The 19,734-nt window shown below is 38.6% G+C and overlaps 1 protein-coding gene across 7 annotated transcripts in view; it reads left to right on the top strand.

Annotated features, from left to right (window-relative positions):
• Positions 1 to 19,734, top strand: part of MAP3K4 (mitogen-activated protein kinase kinase kinase 4) — a 165,933-nt gene that overhangs the window by 85,760 nt on the left and 60,439 nt on the right. For all 7 annotated transcript variants that reach the window (XM_082633505.1, XM_082633503.1, XM_082633507.1 and 4 more), the window contains 2 exons: positions 5,507 to 5,697; positions 17,755 to 19,118. In XM_082633505.1, the coding sequence (XP_082489631.1) occupies positions 5,507 to 5,697; positions 17,755 to 19,118 (1,555 nt within the window). The remainder of the gene's footprint in view (positions 1 to 5,506; positions 5,698 to 17,754; positions 19,119 to 19,734) is intronic.

Genomic DNA, 19,734 nt, shown 5'->3' with positions numbered 1-19,734 from the left:
AAAATAATTGGTATCCATGGGAACATTCTGAACCAGTCAACTGACCACATTAGCTCATCTCACATGAGCTGATACAGAATGAGGTTTTGGATGCTTTTGGTTAGTTAATTGAAATGATGCAAGTTCTCTTGAGCTTACCACTAGTATTTATTTTCCTAGATTTTGTGTCTAAATGGTTTTTTTTAAAGGAAAAAAAGGAATAAACTTTAGCTTGATTCCTCTTCCTACCCCTCCCCCCATTATGTATTGTTTCTTAGCTAAAGCTTCCAAACTAAGTTGTTTTTCTCAGGCTGCTTTTTTTTTTTTTTTTTAAAAACTTTATTGGAGTATATTTGCTTTACAATGTTGTGTTAGTTTCTGCTGTATAACAAAGTGAATCAGCTATATGTATACATATATCACCATATCCCCTCCCTCTTGTGTCTCCCTCCCACCCTCCCTATCCCACCCCTCTAGGTGGTCACTAAGCACCCAGCTGATCTCCCTGTGCTATGGAGCAGCTTCCCACTAGCTATCTATTTTACATTTGGTAGTGTATATATGTCCATGCCACTCTCTCACTTCATCCCAGCTTACCCTTCCCCCCACCATGTCCTGAAGTCCATTCTCCACGTCTGCGTCTTTATTCCTGTCCTGCCCCTAGGTTCTTCAGAATCTTTTTTTTTTTTTTTTAGATTCCATATATATGTGCTAGCATACGGTATTTGTTTTTCTCTTTCTGATTTACTTCACTCTGTATGACAGTCTCTAGGTCCATCCACCTCACTACAGATAACTCAATTTCGTTCCTTTTTATGGCTGAGTAATATTCCATTGTATATATGTGCCAAGGTCCATCTTCTTTTTCCATTCATCTGTCGATGGACACTTAGGTTGCTTCCATGCCCTGGCTATTGTAAACAGAGCTTCAATGAACATTGTGGTACATGAATCTTTTTGAATTATGGTTTTCTCAGGGTATATGCCCAGTAGTGGGATTGCTGGGTCATATGGTAGTTCTATTTCTGGTTTTTTAAGGAACCTCCATACTGTACTCCACCGTGGGTGTATCAATTTACATTTCCACCAACAGTGCAAGAGGGTTCCCTTTTCTCTACACCCTCTCCAGCATTTATTGTTTGTAGATTTTTTGATGATGGCCATTCTGACCAGTGTGAGGTGATACCTCATTGTAGTTTGGATTTGCATTTCTCTAATGATTAGTGATGTTGAGCATCCTTTCATGTGTTTGTTGGCAATCTGTATATCTTCTTTGGAGAAATGTCTATTTAGGTCTTCCACCCATTTTTGGATTGGGTTGTTTGTTTTTTTGATATTGAGCTGCATGAGCTGCTTATATATTTTGGAGATTAATCCTTTGTCAGTTGCTTCATTTGCAAATATTTTCTCCCATTCTGAGGGTTGTCTTTTCGTCTTGTTTATGGTTTCCTTTGCTGTGCAAAAGCTTTTAAGTTTCATTAGGTCCCATTTGTTTATTTTTGTTTTTATTTCCATTTCTCTAGGAAGTGGGTCAAAAAAGGATATTGCTGTGATTTATGTCATGGAGTGTTCTTCCTATGTTTTCCTCCAAGAGTTTTATAGTGTCTGGCCTTACATTTCGGTCTTTAATCCATTTTGAGTTTATTTTTGTGTGTGGTGTTAAGGAACATTCTAATTTCATTCTTTTACATGTAGCTGTCCAGTTTTCCCAGCATCACTTATTGAAGAGGCTGTCTTTTCTCTGTTGTATATTCTTGCGTCCTTTTCTCAAAAATAAGGTGACCATATGTGTGTGGGTTTACCTCTGGGCTTTCTATCCTGTTCCGTTGATCTGTATTTCTGTTTTTGTGCCAATACCATACTATCTTGATTACTGTAGCTTTGGAGTATAGTCTGTAGTCAGGGAGCCTGGTTCCTCCAGCTCCATTTTTCTTTCTCCACATTGCTTTGGCTATTCAGGGTCTTTTGTGTTTCCATACAAATAGTGAAATTTATTGTTCTAGTTCTGTGAAAAATGCCAGTGGTAGTTTGATAGGGATTGCATTGAATCTGTAGATTGCTTTGGGTAGTGCAGTCGTTTTCACAATGCTGATTCTTCCAATCCAAGAACATGGTATATCTCTCCATCTGTTTGTGTCATCTTTAATTTCTTTCATCAGTGTCTTATAGTTTTCTGCATACAGGTCTTTTGTCTCCATAGGTAGGTTTATTCCTAGGTATTTTATTCTTCTTGTTGCAGTGGTAAATGGGAGAGTTTCCTTAATTTCTGTTTCAGATTTTTCATCAGTAGTGTATAGGAATGCAAGAGATTTCTGCGCATTAATTTTGTATCCTGCTACTTTACCAAATTCATTGATTAGCTCTAGTAGTTTTCTGGTAGCATCTTTAGGATTCTCTAGGTATAGTATCATGTCATCTGCAAATAGTGACAGTTTTACTTCTTCTTTTCTCATTTGTATTCCTTTTATTTCTTTTTCTTCTCTGATTGCTGTGGCTAAAACTTCCAAAACTATTTTGTATAATAGTGGTGAGAGCGGGCAACCTTGTCTTTTTCCTGATCTTAGTGGAAATGGTTTCAGTTTTTCACCATTGAGAATGATGTTGGCTGTGGGTTTGTCATATATAGCCTTTGTTATGTTGAGGTAAGTTCCCTCTATGCCTACTTTCTGCAGGGTTTTTAATCATAAATGGGTGTTGAATTTTGTCAAAAGCTTTTTCTGTATCTATTGAGTTGATCATATGGTTTTTATTCTTCAATTTGTTAAAATGGTTTATCACATTGATTGATTTGTGTATATTGAAGAATCCTTGCATTCCTGGGATAAACCCCACTTGATCATGGTGTATGATCCTTTTAATGTGCCGTTGGATTCTGTTTGCTAGTATTTTGTTGAGGATTTTTGCATCTATGTTCATCAGTGATATTGGCCTGTAGTTTTCTTTTTTTGTGACATCTTTGTTTGGTTTTGGTATCAGGGTGATGGTGGCCTCGTAGAATGAGTTTGGGAGTGTTCCTCCCTCTGCTATATTTTGGAAGAGTTTGAGAGGATGGGTGTGAGCTCTTCTTTAAATGTTTGATAGAATTAACCTGTGAAGCCGTCTCTGGTCCTGGGCTTTTGTTTGTTGGAAGATTTTTAATCAGAGTTTCAATTTCATTGCTTGTTATTTGTCTGTTTATGTTTTCTATTTCTTCCCAGTTCAGTCTTGGAAGGTTGTGCCTTTCTAAGAATTTGTCCATTTCTTCCAGGTTGTCCATTTTATTGGTATATAGCTGCTTGTAGTGATCTCTCATGAGCATTGGTATTTCTTCAGTGTCAGTTGTTACTTCTCCTTTTTCATTTCTAATTCTACTGATTTGAGTCTTCTCCCTCATGATGAGTCTGGCTAATGGTTTATCAATTTTGTTTATCTTCTCAAAGAACCAGCTTTTAGTTTTATTGATATTTGCTATCCTTTCCTTCATTTGTTTTTCATTTATTTCTGATCTGATCTTTATGATTTCTTTCCTTCTGCTAACTTTGGGGGTTTTTTGTTCTTCTTTCTCTAACTGCTTTAGGTATAAGGTTAGGTTGTTTATTTATGATGTTTCCTGTTTCTTGAGGTAGGATTGTATTGCTGTAAACTTCCCTCTTAGAACTGCTTTTGCTGCATCCCATAGGTTTCGTCGGGTCGTTGTGTTTTCATTGTCATTTGTTTCTAGATACTTTTTGACTTCCTCTTTGATTTCTTCAGTGATCTCTTGGTTATTTAGTAGTGTATTGTTTAGCCTCCATGTGTTTGTATTTTTTACAGATTTTTTTCCTGTAATTGGTATCTAGTCTCATAGTGTTGTGGTTGGAAACGATACTTGACACAATTTCAATTTTCTTAAATTTACCAAGGCTTGATTTGTGACCCAAGATATGATCTATCCTGGAGAATGTTCCATGAGCACGTGAGAAAAATGTGTATTCTGTTGTTTTTGGATGGAATGTCCTATAAATATCAATTAAGTCCATCTTGTTTATCGTATCATTTAAAGCTTGTGTTTCCTTATTTATTTTCATTTTGGATGATCTGTCCATTGGTGAAAGTGGGATGTTAAAGTCCCCTACTATGATTCTGCTACTGTCGATTCCCTTTTTATGGCTGTTAGCATTTGCCTTATGTATTGAGGTGCTCCTATGTTGGGCGCATAAATATTTACAATTGTTATATCTTCTTCTTGGATTGATCCCTTGATCATTATGTAGTGTTCTTCTTTGTCTCTTGCAATAGTCTTTATTTTAATGTCTATTTGGTCTGATATGAGTATGGTTACTCCAGCTTTCTTTTGATTTCCATTTGCATGGAATATCTTTTTCCATCCCTTCACTTTCTGTCTGTATGTGTCCCTAGGTCTGAAGTGGGTCTCTTGTAGACAGCATATATATACGGGTCTTATTTTTTTATCCATTCAGCTAGTCTATGTCTTTAGGTTGGAGCATTTAATCCATTTAATTTAAGGCAGTTATCGATATGTATGTTCCTATTACCATTTTCTTAATTGTTTTGGGTTTGTTATTGTAGGTCTTTTTCTTCTCTTGTGTTTCCTGCCTAGAGGAGTTCCTTTAGCATTTGTTGTAAAGCTGGTTTGGTGGTGCTGCATTCTCTTAGCTTTTGCTTATCTGTAAATGTTTTAATTTCTCTGTTGAATCTGAATGAGATTCTTGCTGGGTAGAGTAATCTTGGTTGTAGGTTTTTCCCTTTCATCACTTTAAATATTTTCTGCCACTCCCTTCTGGCTTGCAGAGTTTCTGCTGAAAGATCAGCTGTTAACCTTATGGGGATTCCCTTGCATGTTATTTGTTACTTTTCCCTTGCTGCTTTTAACATTTTTTCTTTGAATTTAATTTTTGATAGTTTGATTAATATGTGTCTTGGCGTGTTTCTCCTTGGATTTATCCTGTATGGGACTCTGTGCTTCCTGGACTTGATTGACTATTTCCTTTCCCATATTAGGGAAGTTTTCAACTTCCCTAACCTGAGTGCTGCACTGTAGTGTTTATCAGAGAACCTGACCTGACCTACCACATGTCATCAGTGCTCTCTGCTTTGCTGCTCAGGTCATGCTTTCTGTTCTGTGTGCTTCACAAAGCGAAAGCAGTGGGACTCTGAAGTCAGGGCAAGAGTTGCCCACTTAGCAGTTAAGCTTGTCACCAACTGTCATGTAAGTGATGCTTAGTTCTGTTGATTTGTATCTTCTAGTCCTTTGCTCTTTTTTCCGTGATCCTTAAGTTTTTAGTTTTAAACTTCATTTATGTTAGAAAGAATTCTCTAAACACCAGGAACTGCACATCAGTTCTCTTTATTCGTGGTGAGAGCAGGAACACAGTCGTTATGTTGAGTTTCTACAAGTACAGATAGAGGAGAAAGATTACAAGGCTGAGGAAGAGACATATCCACAGAAAAGTGTTATGGAGAGTTTTTAAAAGAAATTTTAAGTAATTGAAACTTGAATTCCCTTTATACATTCCTGAATATTTTCTCTGCTTGTTGTCCTCCATAGACAAGAGTACACATTGGGAGATTCAGCTTGTAAGAATTCTGAGTCTGATCCTGAGGACTTTTCAGATGAAACAAATACAGAGAACCTTTATGGTACCTCTCCCCCCAGCACACCTCGGCAGAGGAAGCGCCTGTCAACCAAACACCAGAGGAATAATGTAGGGAGGCCCACCAGTCGAGCTAATTTGAAAGGTAAGTCTTGTACTTAAAAAGATATATTTGAGAGGGCGTGGCATGGTTGGTATATAATCTTTATGTAACAAGTAACTATTGATAGATGCTTTTTCTACAATAATGTTAGTTATTCCTCTTATTTTAAATTCGATTTTATGCTGCCTTAAAGTTTTATTTTTAAATTTTTGAATTATCACCATTAGCAATATTGTTAATAAAAGAGAAAATAATTCTCCAGAGATAGAAAGGTTTGTCCTGAGTAATTGTTAAAGTCAGTGTGTGAGGCATTTGCATTCCTTTTAGGATGTGGAAGAGGACACACGTGGATGAATCAGCGTGCCTGTCCAGGATGGTTGCTGGTGTACGGGATAGGTGGCCTTCTTTTATTCTTTGAATCTCTTAGGCTGAAACTTCTAGATTCTGTCTTCCTGACACGATGTATTGGGCACTTCGGGGCAGGCAGGGCCAGGCTTGCTTCCCCAGGATTCCCTAGGCGGCCTGAGAACTGTGCTCTGCCGGTGACCGTGATGCAGCCCGCGTGGACAGGGCCCTCGTCCCCTCTAGGCACAGGGCCTGGATGGTATCCCACCTTATAGTCACACACAGAATCTGTGGTTTACTTTTCTTTCTGTTTGGAATCCCAAAGCCCAGACAGTGTCCTGCTCCTAGAAGCTGTTTCTGCTCCTGAGACTGTTCTCCGTTTTCATTTCTTCCTTCCTCTGAGCGCGTCACAGCTGTTCTGTTCTGAGGCAGAGGAATTGAATCATGCTGACCTGCTTCCTTGTACCTGCTTTCTGGCATGGAACCTCAGGTCCCTGAAGCCTTACGGTTTTAGAATTTCTCTGTTAATTTCAGCAAACCACTTGTCCAAAACTGATCTCTTAGTTTCCTAGAATTCATCTACCTATTACTGTGCAAGATAGGGATATCGTTCTTCATCTCCTCTGAGAAATTTCCCCTTATCACATGTTCTCCCTACTGAAAAGAGACTCATTTCCATTTCTCCCTTTCTTTAGCTCATTTTCGTCCTCTCTTTCTCTTTCCCACACATTTCTTCCACACATTGATCTCTCATGGTTAACGTCGGCAAGTTCATTCTGCGTCCCTATCGTAGCCATTCCTCAAGAAAGAAGAAGGGTAAGAGAAGTGGACTTTATTGTACTTATTTGCTTGAGTGAAGTCTTATCCAAGGAGGAATTCCTAAGTAAGAAATAGTGTTTCTTTCCCACAGGGAAGATGATTTTTTTTTACTTTCTTTTAAAACTGTATTTGTAGTAGGATGTTAACCTATGGTCTGTATTTACTCCCTTTGTAAAGTAATAGCTTTCCATTGCAATATATTATCTTTAAAATCAGTCCTTTTCCATTTTCTCAAAGAAATTTCTCAAATGCCTACAGAAGTTCCTTTTGAAGCAGCATCTACTGAACCAATATTAGTTAATACATATTTGTTTCGTGGTGGTGAAATGCGATGATGCCAGTAGGACATCTGCTTTGTCTTCACTTGTTCATACTATTTTAGAACCGGAGTGGAGAACACAGTCCCCACCCCCCCGCATTTTATAGATTGAGAAAGTGAGGCCCAGGGTTTTAAAGCAACTTCTTAAGGCCAGAAGGCTTGAGATAGTGGCAGGACTAATTTTAGGTACTATTTTTATTTTTATTTTTTGGCCATGCCACATAGCTTGTGGGATCTTAGTTCCCTGACCAGGGATTGAACCTGGGCCCTCGGCAGTGAGAACGCAGAGTCCTAACCACTGGACCACCAGGGAACTCCTAGGACTAATTTTAGAACTAGTTCTCCTGGTCCTCAGTTTGGACTTTTTTCCCAGTATAAGCAGCAGGGGTTAAGCTTCTCTGAATGTGGTACTTGACATGACTGTATGTCTTTAGTAATCAGTCAGAAAACCCGTCACTGGATACTTGTTGAGCTCTGCTGTCCTTCTGGGCTGTGTCAGAGATAGAAGGAAGAGGGAAGGTTGTTTCTTTTCTTCCTCAACTTCTTTCAGTTGTTTATTTCACAAAATTACAGAATTTTAGATCTGGAAGGGGTCTCAGAGACCACGTTAATTCCTGCCGTTTTGCAGGTGAAGAAAGAACGCTCATAAACCTTTTGATTTGTAGCTATCTAATAGCAGACCTAGGGCATAAGTTCTTAATAACTTATGTTTTTTCTTATTGCAAAAGATTACATGTTTGTCGTAGGGAGTTTAGAAAATACTGACAAAAAGAAAGAAAAATACCCGTAAACCCAATATGCAGAAATAACAGCTTTTACCATCTTTGCCTTGTAGTCTCTTTACATGCATATATTTGTGTTGTGATACGATATCATACTATTTTTACTATTTTATAGCTGGCTTCCTTTTTCATTTAATGATTCATAACTTTCTGTGCCATAGAATAACCTGTGCCATTCATTTTAATGGCTGCCGAGTCATTTGTAGCAACATTTGCCCGATTATCACTCACAGTTCTTGAGTGCTTATCTAAGCACTGCGCTTAGCTCCTCAAAAGAGTTATCTTTCAAATATCATAATAACCCAATGAGATGTAGGTTCTATATATTATTATTCAATTTATGGTTGAGGACATGACACAGAGAGTTTCTAGGACGTGTAGTCTTAACTGTCCCAGTCATGCATATACTAGAAAGCAGTACGTTTGCTGTCTGGTGAACTGTTTTTGTCAACATTCTTGTTCAAGAACACCAAAAAAAAGATGGAAATGAAGCAACCGTGTTGGGCAGGTGGGCCGTGTTACTGTTTTGGTGGTGGCGTGTTTGTGTTGAGCTGGTAGAACAAACAGCGCTTGAGAGCTCGCTGGCTGCAGCAGCAGAGCGTGGGGGCCGGAGCACAGACTTGGCTGCCAGATTGCCTGGGTTCCCATCCTGGTTCTACCACCTTCTGTGTACGCCGCCTCCGTGTCTCATTTTCTTCATCTGTGAGGTCATCTGCCTTACGGTGCTGTGGGGGTTTTATGTTCAGTAACTACTAGCTGTCATTATTATTGTGAGCTAAAGCTTTCTTTCTCACTACTTGCCTTAAACTTCAAAGTAGAATTAACTAATTATATCATTGACTGTACCCTTATTAATTGGTGCCCCTCCTTTCAGGACACTGAGTCTTGAGCCACATAGTTACCAAGGTATGGCGTTGGGACTGCAGCCTGGGTCAGTCCTGTCTGGCTTCTCCGTTTCCTGTAGCTCTTCCTTTCTTCTTCTCACTCTGTGTGTTGCCATCGTAGTGACGTTTTCTCTGGCTCTTTCTGTCCTCACCGCCCTCCCTTTCCTCTTGCCTTTACCTCTCCTTCCTTCCTTCTCCCTCCTCTTCGCATCCCCCTTTTCCTTCCTCCCTTCCATTCCTCCCTTATTTCTCCTGCATTCTTTCCACTGACTCGCAACTTCAGCGACTCCCTAGGCGGGTATTGCGTTAGATGATCGATAAGCCCTTGCTCATCTCCAGCAGGAATCACAGAGATGAGCAGGCAGTCCCATCTTGTGTGGTAGAACTGGGGTGGAGGGGAGAGGTGGGGGCACTTCTGTGGGTGCCCACAGGAGGGGATTGAGCAGACCTGGGCTTGGGAAGACTTCTGGAACAAGTGACACGTGTGCTATGGCCTGAAGGCTGAGTCAGGGAGACCAGTATTTCAGACTCATTTGTCAATCATGATAGTGTATTGGTCTCTCAGTATTTTCAAGAGATTTTAAAAATTAGATTGGCCAGATTTATTTTAAAAGCTTTCCAAGGAAATATGAACTGACGCATTATTTCTTTCTCTCTGCAACAAGCAAAGGCTGCCTGAATCATACAATTCACTTTAGAACTGCAGTGAAAGTTGAACTCATCTGTTTTTTTTTGTTGTTTTTTTTTTTTGCGGTACACGGGCCTCTCACTGCTGTGGCCTCTCCCGTTGCGGAGCACAGGCTCCGGACGCGCAGGCTCAGCAGCCATGACTCACAGGCCCAGCCGCTCCGTGGCATGTGGGATCTTCCCGGACCGGGGCACGAACCCGTGTCCCCTGCATCGGCAGGTGGACTCTCAACCATTGTGCCACCAGGGAAGCCCCTGAACTCATCTTTTTAATTAACATCACCAATAATATTTTCGTTTTTCTGCTTACCTTTTGCTTTGTGACAGCCACCCCAAAGCTTAGTGTTATGAAAGCGTCCATCTTATTGGGCTCACGGTTCTGTGGGTAGAGTAGCCACTAACCCTATTGTCTTTAGTGATGGTAGCCATTGTCATGAGCTATTATATGGATATGATTCTTTAAATATTCTTATTATCCTAGGCTCAAAATAACCAACTACTGTTGTTATAGGCTTATTTTTTATAAATGGAAATTTAGTACCAGGCAACCTTCTGACCAACTGGTAATAAATTGAGGGTTCCCATGAGAGAACTGCTCATAGAACTCAGGAACACACTTTACTTATGTTTATCACTTAAGTTGCCTCATTAGTGTAAATTGAGGTGTGATTGATAGGGGCTCCTTATGAATAAAAAAGATGCTTCTATCGGAAAATTCCAAGGGTTTTAGGAGCTCTGTGTCAGGAACCTGGACAAAACCCAAATATATTTCTTATGTTAAAAAGCAAAGTTCAGCCAAGTAAATTTGAAGATTTGACTGGCTTTACTTATGAATCAGGCAGCATTACGTCTAGCAGCTAGAAGGGTTCTCTGGGTGGTTGTGCAAAAATGGAAGGGATTTTATAGGAAAAAGGGTGGAGTAAGGGAGCTATTAGCAAAAAAAAAGAAAGGATTATTTTTTGACCAGACATCTTTTTTGTTTTGTTTTGTTTTGTTTTGTTTTTTGTGGTACGCGGGCCTCTCACTGTTGTGGCCTCTCCCGTTGCGGAGCACAAGTTCTGGACGCGCAGGCTCAGCGGCCATGGCTCACGGGCCCAGCTGCTCCACGGCATGTGGGATCTTCCCGGACCGGGGCACGAACCCGTGTCCCCTGCATCGGCAGGCGGACTCTCGACCACTGCGCCACCAGGGAAGCCCCAGACATCTTTTTTTATGGGGGTGGGGAGGGATGACAGGGGTTTTATCATGCAGAGTACCTCTTCCTCTGGGGGATTGTAGAGGGTCTACTTGATGGATTACTTTATTGGTATTGACCAGAAAATTCTAGACTGTTCAATTAAAACTACATTTCTGGGAGAGGTTGGAACTGCAGTGAAGTAACGTATAAAATATAGGTTTGCCATCATGGGCTTTTAGCATGCGACTGACACCCATTTGGGGCCTGTGGTTTTCTTTCTAATACTTACTACACCCTGATGAGCATTATCAAATACTAGCAAAGATATGAGGAGATGGCAGCTTTCTTACAAGGCTGGTGTGAGTGTAAATTGTCTCAATCCCTGTGTGGAAGTAATTTGTTAATACACTCAGACTGAGCTTGGTTATATCCTTGACCCAAGCAAACACACTTTTGGGAGTAGACTTTAGAGAAGTTCGTGCAAATAAACACGAGAAGTTCTGCAGAAAGACTTGTGTCACTCATTGTGATTTCCTTTCATAATACGCAAGTGGGTAACCACAGACGGGAAAGTTCCAAACAATATGTATCGTAGTGGTTGTCTGAGATAGGGGGGGCCTGAGGAGGGGGCCTAGGGATGTAGGACAAAGGTGAGGTCACCACTGCCCACAGTGTTTTATTTCTTTGTACTGATGGACTTTAGATGTGTTTAAAATTATTTTATTTGACTTTTGCATTTTCCTGATTTTGTTTCCCTGGGAATGTTAAAGATATTTTTGTTTTCAAAATATTAACTTCTGCTTTTAGAAGCTGTGCTAAATATTAAATATATAACAATGTTATGATATCTAGGTAAAGATGGTTAGCTCTTTATTACCTAAAAAATACCAGCTATGTGACATCCTGACAGATGTAACCTACCAGTTCAGCTCTTGAATTAACTCACTGACCAGGCTTGATTTCATACTTTGATGAGTAACAGAATTTAACTGTGGTGTTACTTCAGATCATAATTTTTGGATAATGGTAAATAACTACCAAACTACAGCAATTAAGATTTTGATAAATTTTGGACCATAATGTGTAGCTACCCATGTGTAGCTGTTTCTCCTTAAGGCTGGTTTAAGAAGAGACAAACTATCTCATCCTTAAATTTTTGTTCTTTTTAATTAGCAGAAGGAAGTAAATCCAGTTCATCTCATAGTTTTAAGTAGGTTAAATAAGAATGAAGACACCCAGGCCAAAGCCCTTTTCAGGGTGAATCTGCCTCGTAATCATTATCAGCCCCCTTTTGCAGGAGTAATGTAATACTGTAAGAGCCAGGTTACAGAGAGAGTAATCTGTAATCTGGCGTATACATGTGTGCATATACACACACGTATGCATGTACATGTACACACATTAATCTCCCTATCGTTAGCAAATATCTCAAGGTGTGTGTGTGTGTATGTAAATGTGTGTGATTTTTTGCTAACATAGTGAGATTAGCAAGTTTTATTTTTTTTAATATAATACTGCTATAAAATTGATCTGGTAAAATGGTTATGAATCAGATTCAATCTGTAGAGTAAGAGAAATGTTCTTTGTGAACTAGAGTGGACTTAAATCTATATTTCAGTTCTTTAATCCAAACTCAGCCTGACTTTCAAGGTTCTAATTTATATTTCCAGTCTACCCATCTACATGTAGACTCACTATTCCAGCCAGGCTCTCTTCTTTTCTGCTTTTGTGTCTTTTTGTATGTTTATTCTATGGCTTAAAATATTCTCTTGCCTTCCTTGCTACCCTTATTTAAGATGAATCCATTCTTCAAGGCATTCCGTCAAGTACCTGGTCTTATTTAAAGCTTCCACATATCAGTTTGCCCACTGTAATCTGTCTTTTATGGCACTCAGCATCTTAACCTTTCCTTAGTCAGACAGCCCTGCCCTGTGAGCAGCTTGACAGGCGTAAAGGTGGTTGATGGCACAAACATGGGTTAGGATCCCTGTCCCGACATGTCTCATCTGTCTGGCCATCCATGTTCTGCGGGAATCTCCATCACAGTGTTGTAAAGATGATGACAATTTCTGTAAGCCCTTACCTCATAAATGGGTAAAGCAGTGTTTGAATAGAGCAGTGTTTTCCCAAATGTGGTGTCATTCTAGCCAGGTTGAATCTGAGACACTGGGAGTGGGCCCAGGAATCTGCATTGTAGCAAGAACCTGAGTGATTCTTAATGTTTACTAAAGTTTGAGAACCTTGAATTAGAAGATCTCTAAGTCCCTTCAGGTTGTTGACATTGATAGCCTGGCACATCACTGCTCTAAAGATCATCTCACACTTAAAGCGCAGATACCCGTTTCTGCTTTCTCATTTGAGAGATCGAGGAGGGCCAGTGTTTTGAATTTGACATACATGTATGGAAGAATGTAAGAATTGTGAGGACTTGATAAAAAATACATTTTATACATACTCTAAAGAGCTGTTTCTAGGTGTGAATTGTGGGGAATTCAGTTGACTGTCTTATATCTGTTTAAACAAGTGAACCATATTGCTTGTCATTTGTTTGCGTTCAGTTTCATTATACATTTTTTTGTTCTTTTCCTTTCATGTTTCTCTGATTTGGCAGGAGTTATTGGTGATTGGCCAAAGGAAACTAACTTATTGGAAGGTTTGTTTTAACAGTACTACAAAGTCATACCACTTCATTTATAGCCACTTGGGAGCTCAGATGTTCATTAGTCTTAAGTCATTATGAACTAGTTTTGTAGTACTGTAATTCGAACTTATATAAAACATTCTATATACTTTTGATCCGTTCTCCTTTACAGAAACTCTGTGCTTGACTTTCTGTTCATTGCAGAGGCATTTAGTATTAACAGCAAACTAAACAAACAAAGATTGGTATTTTCTTTTTGCACAGTAGCTAGACTGGGGCTTAAGTCCATTTTAAATTTAAATTATGTCATTTTAATGATGTACCTATTTCCATTTGTGTGTTTTTTTTAAAAAAAAAAAACAACTTGGTTTTTTGTTTTGGAAAAAAAAAATAACTTCTTTGTCCCGTCTTCCTCCTTTCCCCATTTGCTTTCCTTTACACACAGTGTAGGTCCAAAGACTGGACCAAAATTTTGAATACAGAATTTCAGAAAATTGTGTAATATACCATTTTTTGTGCTGTAAGATAGGCTTCACAATATTTGTGTATAATCTACAAAAATTAGGTTTCTAAGCTTGCTAAAATTCGATTCGGTTTATACAGAAAAATGGGATTGTGGCATTTCCCCCCTTAAGACCTTTTAATTGTTGGAATAAAGATCAAGGCTCAGAAGCTTCATCTCTTGATATTTTCATGCTTTGACTATTAGCTGTGTGGTAAATTTAGCATAGATTTGGACTTAACGTTCATAGCTCTGTCTTCTGTGTTGTTCAGGTCATCCCAGCTACTCTCAGTTCACCCTTTGTTTCCCTTAGGACCTTTAAATCATGGGTTAGAAGAACATTTATAATTTATATAAGGAAAGTAATACTTTTCCACTGTTCACTTACTTTTAAGTTATAAATTATATGCAGACGTTCTTTGGCCTTGGTCACTAATGCTACCCTACATTCATTTTGTAAAGTCTTCTTAGAATCCTAAACCCTAAGCTAACAGAAGAGTTTTTTTGTTACATAAGTTTTTGATTTCTCTGACTCAAAACCATGTGGATGCACGTATTAGTTAATATAGCATTCTTTCCTAGGCCTGCATTGCCTCTCTTCTGCACACGTTTCTTGGATATTCTTGTGTACTCTCCTGGTATTAAACAACATCTGTATATATTGATAATTTCCAAATTGATACCTCTGGATTTCTCTCCTGAGCTCAAGACTCATATATTAGTTACCCACAGACATCTCTACATGAATGTCCCATAGGCACCTCCAATTCAATATATTACAAAACAAACTCATTATCTTTATCTCCAATCTTACTCCCTGATACCATGTATGTATCATTTTGTGTTTCATAGTAAGAAAGTATAGTATGATTTGATATCTTGAAACATAAAATATAATGGAGTTAAATTTGGAAGTACTTGTTAGCTTTGCTTTCAAATAACCATTGCTTTACTAAGTAGAAATTAGTGATATATGTGTGCTATATTAATAAAAGTGTAAAGAACACAGTTAAACAAAACAGCAAAGAGGAGGCAAAGGGCTGGCCTGGACACATTTTTTATAAATGAGGACTGATAAGTATTTGTAGCTAGAAACAATAAAACTGTGAAGAAATTTCTTTTTTAAAAAATTCGACTTTTTAAAAAATTTTTAAAAAATTTTATTGCGGTATAATTTATGTACAATAAGTTTCAGATGTATGATGTAGTGATTCACAATTTTTAAAGGTTACATTTCATTTATAGTTATTGTAAAATATTGGCTATATTCCCTGTGTTGTATAGTATATTGTTGTAGCTTATTTATTTTATACGTCGTAATTTGTATCTCATCCCCTAACCCTATCTTGTCCCTCCCCGCTTCCTTCTCCCCACTGGTAACCATTAGTTCTCTATATCTGTGAGTCTGCTTCTTTTTTGTTATATTCACTAGTTTTTTTTTTTTTTTTTTTTTTTGCGGTACGCGGGCCTCTCACCGCTGTGGCCTCTCACGTTGCGGAGCACAGGCTCCGGACGCGCAGGCTCAGCGGCCATGACTCACGGGCCCAGCCACTCCGCGGCATGTGGGATCCTCCTGGACCGGGGCACGAACCCGTGTCCCCTGCATCTGCAGGCGGACTCCCAACCACTGTGCCACCAGGGAAGCCCTGTTGTATTTTTTAGATTCCACATGTAAGTGATATCACACAGTATTTGTCTTTCTCTGTCTGACTTATTTCACTTAGCGTAATACCCTCCAGCTCTATCCATGTTACTGCAAATGGTGAAATTTCATTTTTTATGGCTGAGTAGTATTCCATTGTATGTATTGATATGTATGTATACACACACACACACACACACTCTTTACATCTTCTTTATCCATTTATCTGTTGATGGACAGTGAGGTTGATTCTGTATCTCGGCAATTGTAAATAATGCTGCTGTGAATATCGGGGTGCATGTATCATTTTGAATTAGTGTTTTGGGGTTTTTTTTGGATATGTATATCCAGGAGTGGAATTATTGGGTCAAATGGTAGTTCTATTTTTAGTTCTTTGAGAAACCTTCTATAGTGGCTGTACCAATTTACATTCCCACCAGCAGTGTATGAGGATTCCTTTTTCTCCACCTCCTTGCCAACACTTGTTATTTGTCTTGTTTCTGATGATAGCCATTCTGAGTGAAGAAATTTCCTGAATGGACTGTGTAAAATGTTTTAAGACATTTAGAAGTAAAGTAGATTAAAACTACAGATAAAAGTTCTATTGTTTAAAACGTATTGCTAATTTAAAAGGTAATAGTAATAATAGTTTTATAGTAAAATATAACACAAATCCTTACAGACAGTAAAATCCTTTTTGATGGATCATAAAAGAAATTGAATATAATGTAAATCAGGTTGGAAGTGCTCATGGAAATACTTGTTTTAAAATCCTTATTTTAAAACTAATTTAATTTAAATTGATTTGGAAATACATTGGTTTTAAACAAATTTTCTTTGGTGAATTGATTTTGGGTATGTTAGTCTGTAACCGTATAAATACACTCTATTTCATCAAATCTAAAGGCATACTATAATATTATATACTAAGAAAAAAATGCTTATAATTGATGACACAGTGTGTTCTTACACTTAGAATTTTAAATTTTTATTTAAAGAACTCTTTTATACTTCTTGATATTTAGATAATAGATTTTTTAAAACCATTTATTACTATTGTGCATATATATAAAGGAAAATGAAATATATTAGTGAATATATTCCTAAAAGTTATTTATATCACCATAATTATAAAACATATTCTAATTTCAGAGAAGTTAAAATACAAAATGCGTGTCCTAGATTCAATGAGACAGTGTACCTTGAGTGTAGAGGGGACATGGGGACAGTGCTATAGGCTTGGGCATCATCAGTGTATGACGTGAGTGTGAAGGAGGTCACCCAGGGAAAGGGAAGGTGAGACAGAAGAGACCTAGGAGAGGGGCTTTGAGAAGCATTAACTTTTTAATGGAGTGAGCCAAGTTCCCAGGAGAGAATTTGAAGAGGAGGGACTCAAAAGGTAGAAGAGAACCCTGAGAGTGCTGTGTGTAGAAGGCAAGAGACTGAAGGGGTTTCAGTGAGGTACGGTGGTTCCTAGTGTCAGAAATGCCAAACAGGAAGGAAGATGTGTGTTCATCTCAGAGCTTGGGCATTAAGTTAATAGAACCTTTTACAGTTACGTGAAGGGAAAGTGTGATGTTTACTTCCTTTGCGTTAATTTTGAATGACTTTATGTGCCAGCATAATAAACTAGGCAAATTATACTAAATTAGGCTATATGTCTTCAGTTTTCTTAATGTTGAATTTAAAATGTTACTGTTCACCTGTTTGTGGCAAAGAAGAAATCAAGGAATAGAATAAATTAAGGTAAACATTTTTGCTTATCTGTCTTTCAGTGTTTTATGAGAATAATCTTAAAGTGCCTTAAGTGGTCTTTCCTCAATCTACTTGATTTTACGAATGAGAAAAGTAACCCAGAAAACTTAACTGATTTGCTCTAAGTTGATACTTCAGTTCATGGCAAAGGCAGGAATTGGATGTGTTCTCTAAATCAGGTTTCTGTCAGATCTGCCATACTGTTTTTCCCTTCTTAAGTTTAAGGTGATGACTTGTGAAGATTTGACTAGCTGGATGACTGCAATTTGTAGTAGAGAGGTAAGCAGGTGGTTTTAAGTTAGTAATGGAGAATATTAGAGAATATAGCAAGTATTATGTAACAGGGAAAATGGGTAAAACCTTTGTAAAGATTCAGAGAGAAATGTTGTGTGTGTGTGTGTATTCTCTTAATTTTCAGCATATGATATGATTATTTTCTTTAATAACAGTCTGAAAATATAAGTACATGTGAATATCAGTCATTGAAATATTGAGAATAACTTTATATTTTAGAGTAACATAATGTTCTGCTTATTTTTTTAATAGAAAAAATGAATGCACCAAACCAACCTCCACATAAAGACACTGGAAAAACTGTGGAGAATGTGGAAGAATACAGCTATAAGCAGGAGAAAAAGGTCCGAGCAGCTCTTAGAACAACGGAGCCGGATCATAAGAAGAACGTGCAGTGCTCGTTCATGTTGGACCCGGTGGGTGGGTCTTTGCCCAAAAAATCAATTCCAGATGTGGATCTCAATAAGCCTTACCTCAGTCTTGGCTGCAGCAATGCTAAGCTTCCGGTGTCTGTGCCCATGCCGATAGCCAGAACTGCACGCCAGACTTCTAGGACTGACTGTCCAGCAGATCGCTTAAAATTTTTTGAAACTCTACGACTTCTACTAAAGCTTACCTCAGTCTCAAAGAAGAAGGACAGGGAGCAAAGAGGACAGGAAAATACGTCTGCTTTCTGGTTTAACCGATCTAATGAACTGATCTGGTTAGAGCTACAAGCCTGGCATGCAGGACGGACCATTAACGACCAGGACCTCTTTTTATATACAGCCCGTCAAGCCATCCCAGATATTATCAATGAAATCCTTACTTTCAAAGTTAATTATGGGAGCTTTGCCTTTGTTAGAAATGGAGCTAGTGTTAATGGTACTTTGGTAGAAGGGCAGTGCAGAGCCCCTCATGGGACAAAGGTTGTGGGTTACTCAACGTATCATGAGCATCTCCAGCGCCAGAGGGTGTCATTTGAGCAGGTCAAACGGATAATGGAGCTGCTGGAGTACATAGAGGCACTTTATCCATCGTTGCAGGCTCTTCAAAAGGACTATGAAAAATACGCTGCAAAAGACTTCCAGGACAGGGTGCAGGCACTCTGTTTGTGGTTAAACATCACAAAAGACTTAAATCAGAAATTAAGGATTATGGGCACTGTTTTGGGCATCAAGAATTTATCAGACATTGGCTGGCCAGTGTTTGAAATCCCTTCCCCACGATCATCCAAAGGCAATGAGCCCGAAGATGAGGGTGATGACACAGAAGGAGAACTGAAAGAGTTGGAAAGCAGTACGGATGAGAGCGGAGAAGAACAAATCTCCGATCCAAGGGTACCAGAAGCCAGGCAGCCCATTGACAGCAGTTTCAACATCCAGTCACCAGATTGCGTAACTAAGAAGCTCGAGAGGCTTGAATCTGAGGACGAGTCTGTTGGCTGGGGAACACCAGACTGCAGCACAGAAGCAGGCTTTAGTAGACATTGTCTGACTTCTATTTATAGACCATTTGTAGACAAAGCACTGAAGCAGATGGGGTTAAGAAAGTTAATTTTGAGACTTCACAAGCTGATGGATGGTTCCTTGCAAAGGGCACGTATAGCACTGGTCAAGAGTGACCGTCCGGTGGAGGTAGGTGTCCAGTAGGCAGTAGTGTGATCTGGTCCTTAGTTCCACTATTACTTGTAAATTACAATGTATGTTGTGTTGTATGTCATATGTACTTTCATGGTCTTGATTTTTTTTTAATTGAAGTATAGTGGATTTACAAAGTTGTGTTCATCATCTTGATATTTTTAAGGCATAAATGGTAGTTATTATAACTTGCAGATTTAAACATCTCTATAAAGCATTGTGATAAAAGGGAAAGTGGATCTGTGAAAACTGTATGAAACTGAGTGAATTAAGTGTGTGGAGGGAAAAAAATCCAACGATTAAATATAGGATGGAGAAGGACAGGCTAGGTATAAATAAAGAGGGAAGAAAGCCATAATCATGGGTGACCACAAGCTGAATATGAGTCAGTAAAAAGTCAACATGATGCTAAAATATTTTTAAGTGAGTATGGCATCCAAGGTCATGGATATAGTTCTTTCTCTATTCTTTGCAATAGCTTACTTCCTTTTGAGTTGCATGTCCAGTTTTGGTCACTGGATTTTAAAGAGAGAAGAATTACAGAGAAGGCCAAGAATGATCAAAGGGGAAAAGTATACACTATTTGGTAAGGTTACAGTGTTTAGTGTAGTTG

Source organism: Mesoplodon mirus (assembly GCF_964341445.2).
Source record: "Mesoplodon mirus genome assembly, chromosome: 10".
In the NCBI taxonomy this organism is placed as follows: Eukaryota; Metazoa; Chordata; class Mammalia; order Artiodactyla; family Ziphiidae; genus Mesoplodon; species Mesoplodon mirus.
This window is presented reverse-complemented; position numbering and strand designations above follow the sequence as displayed.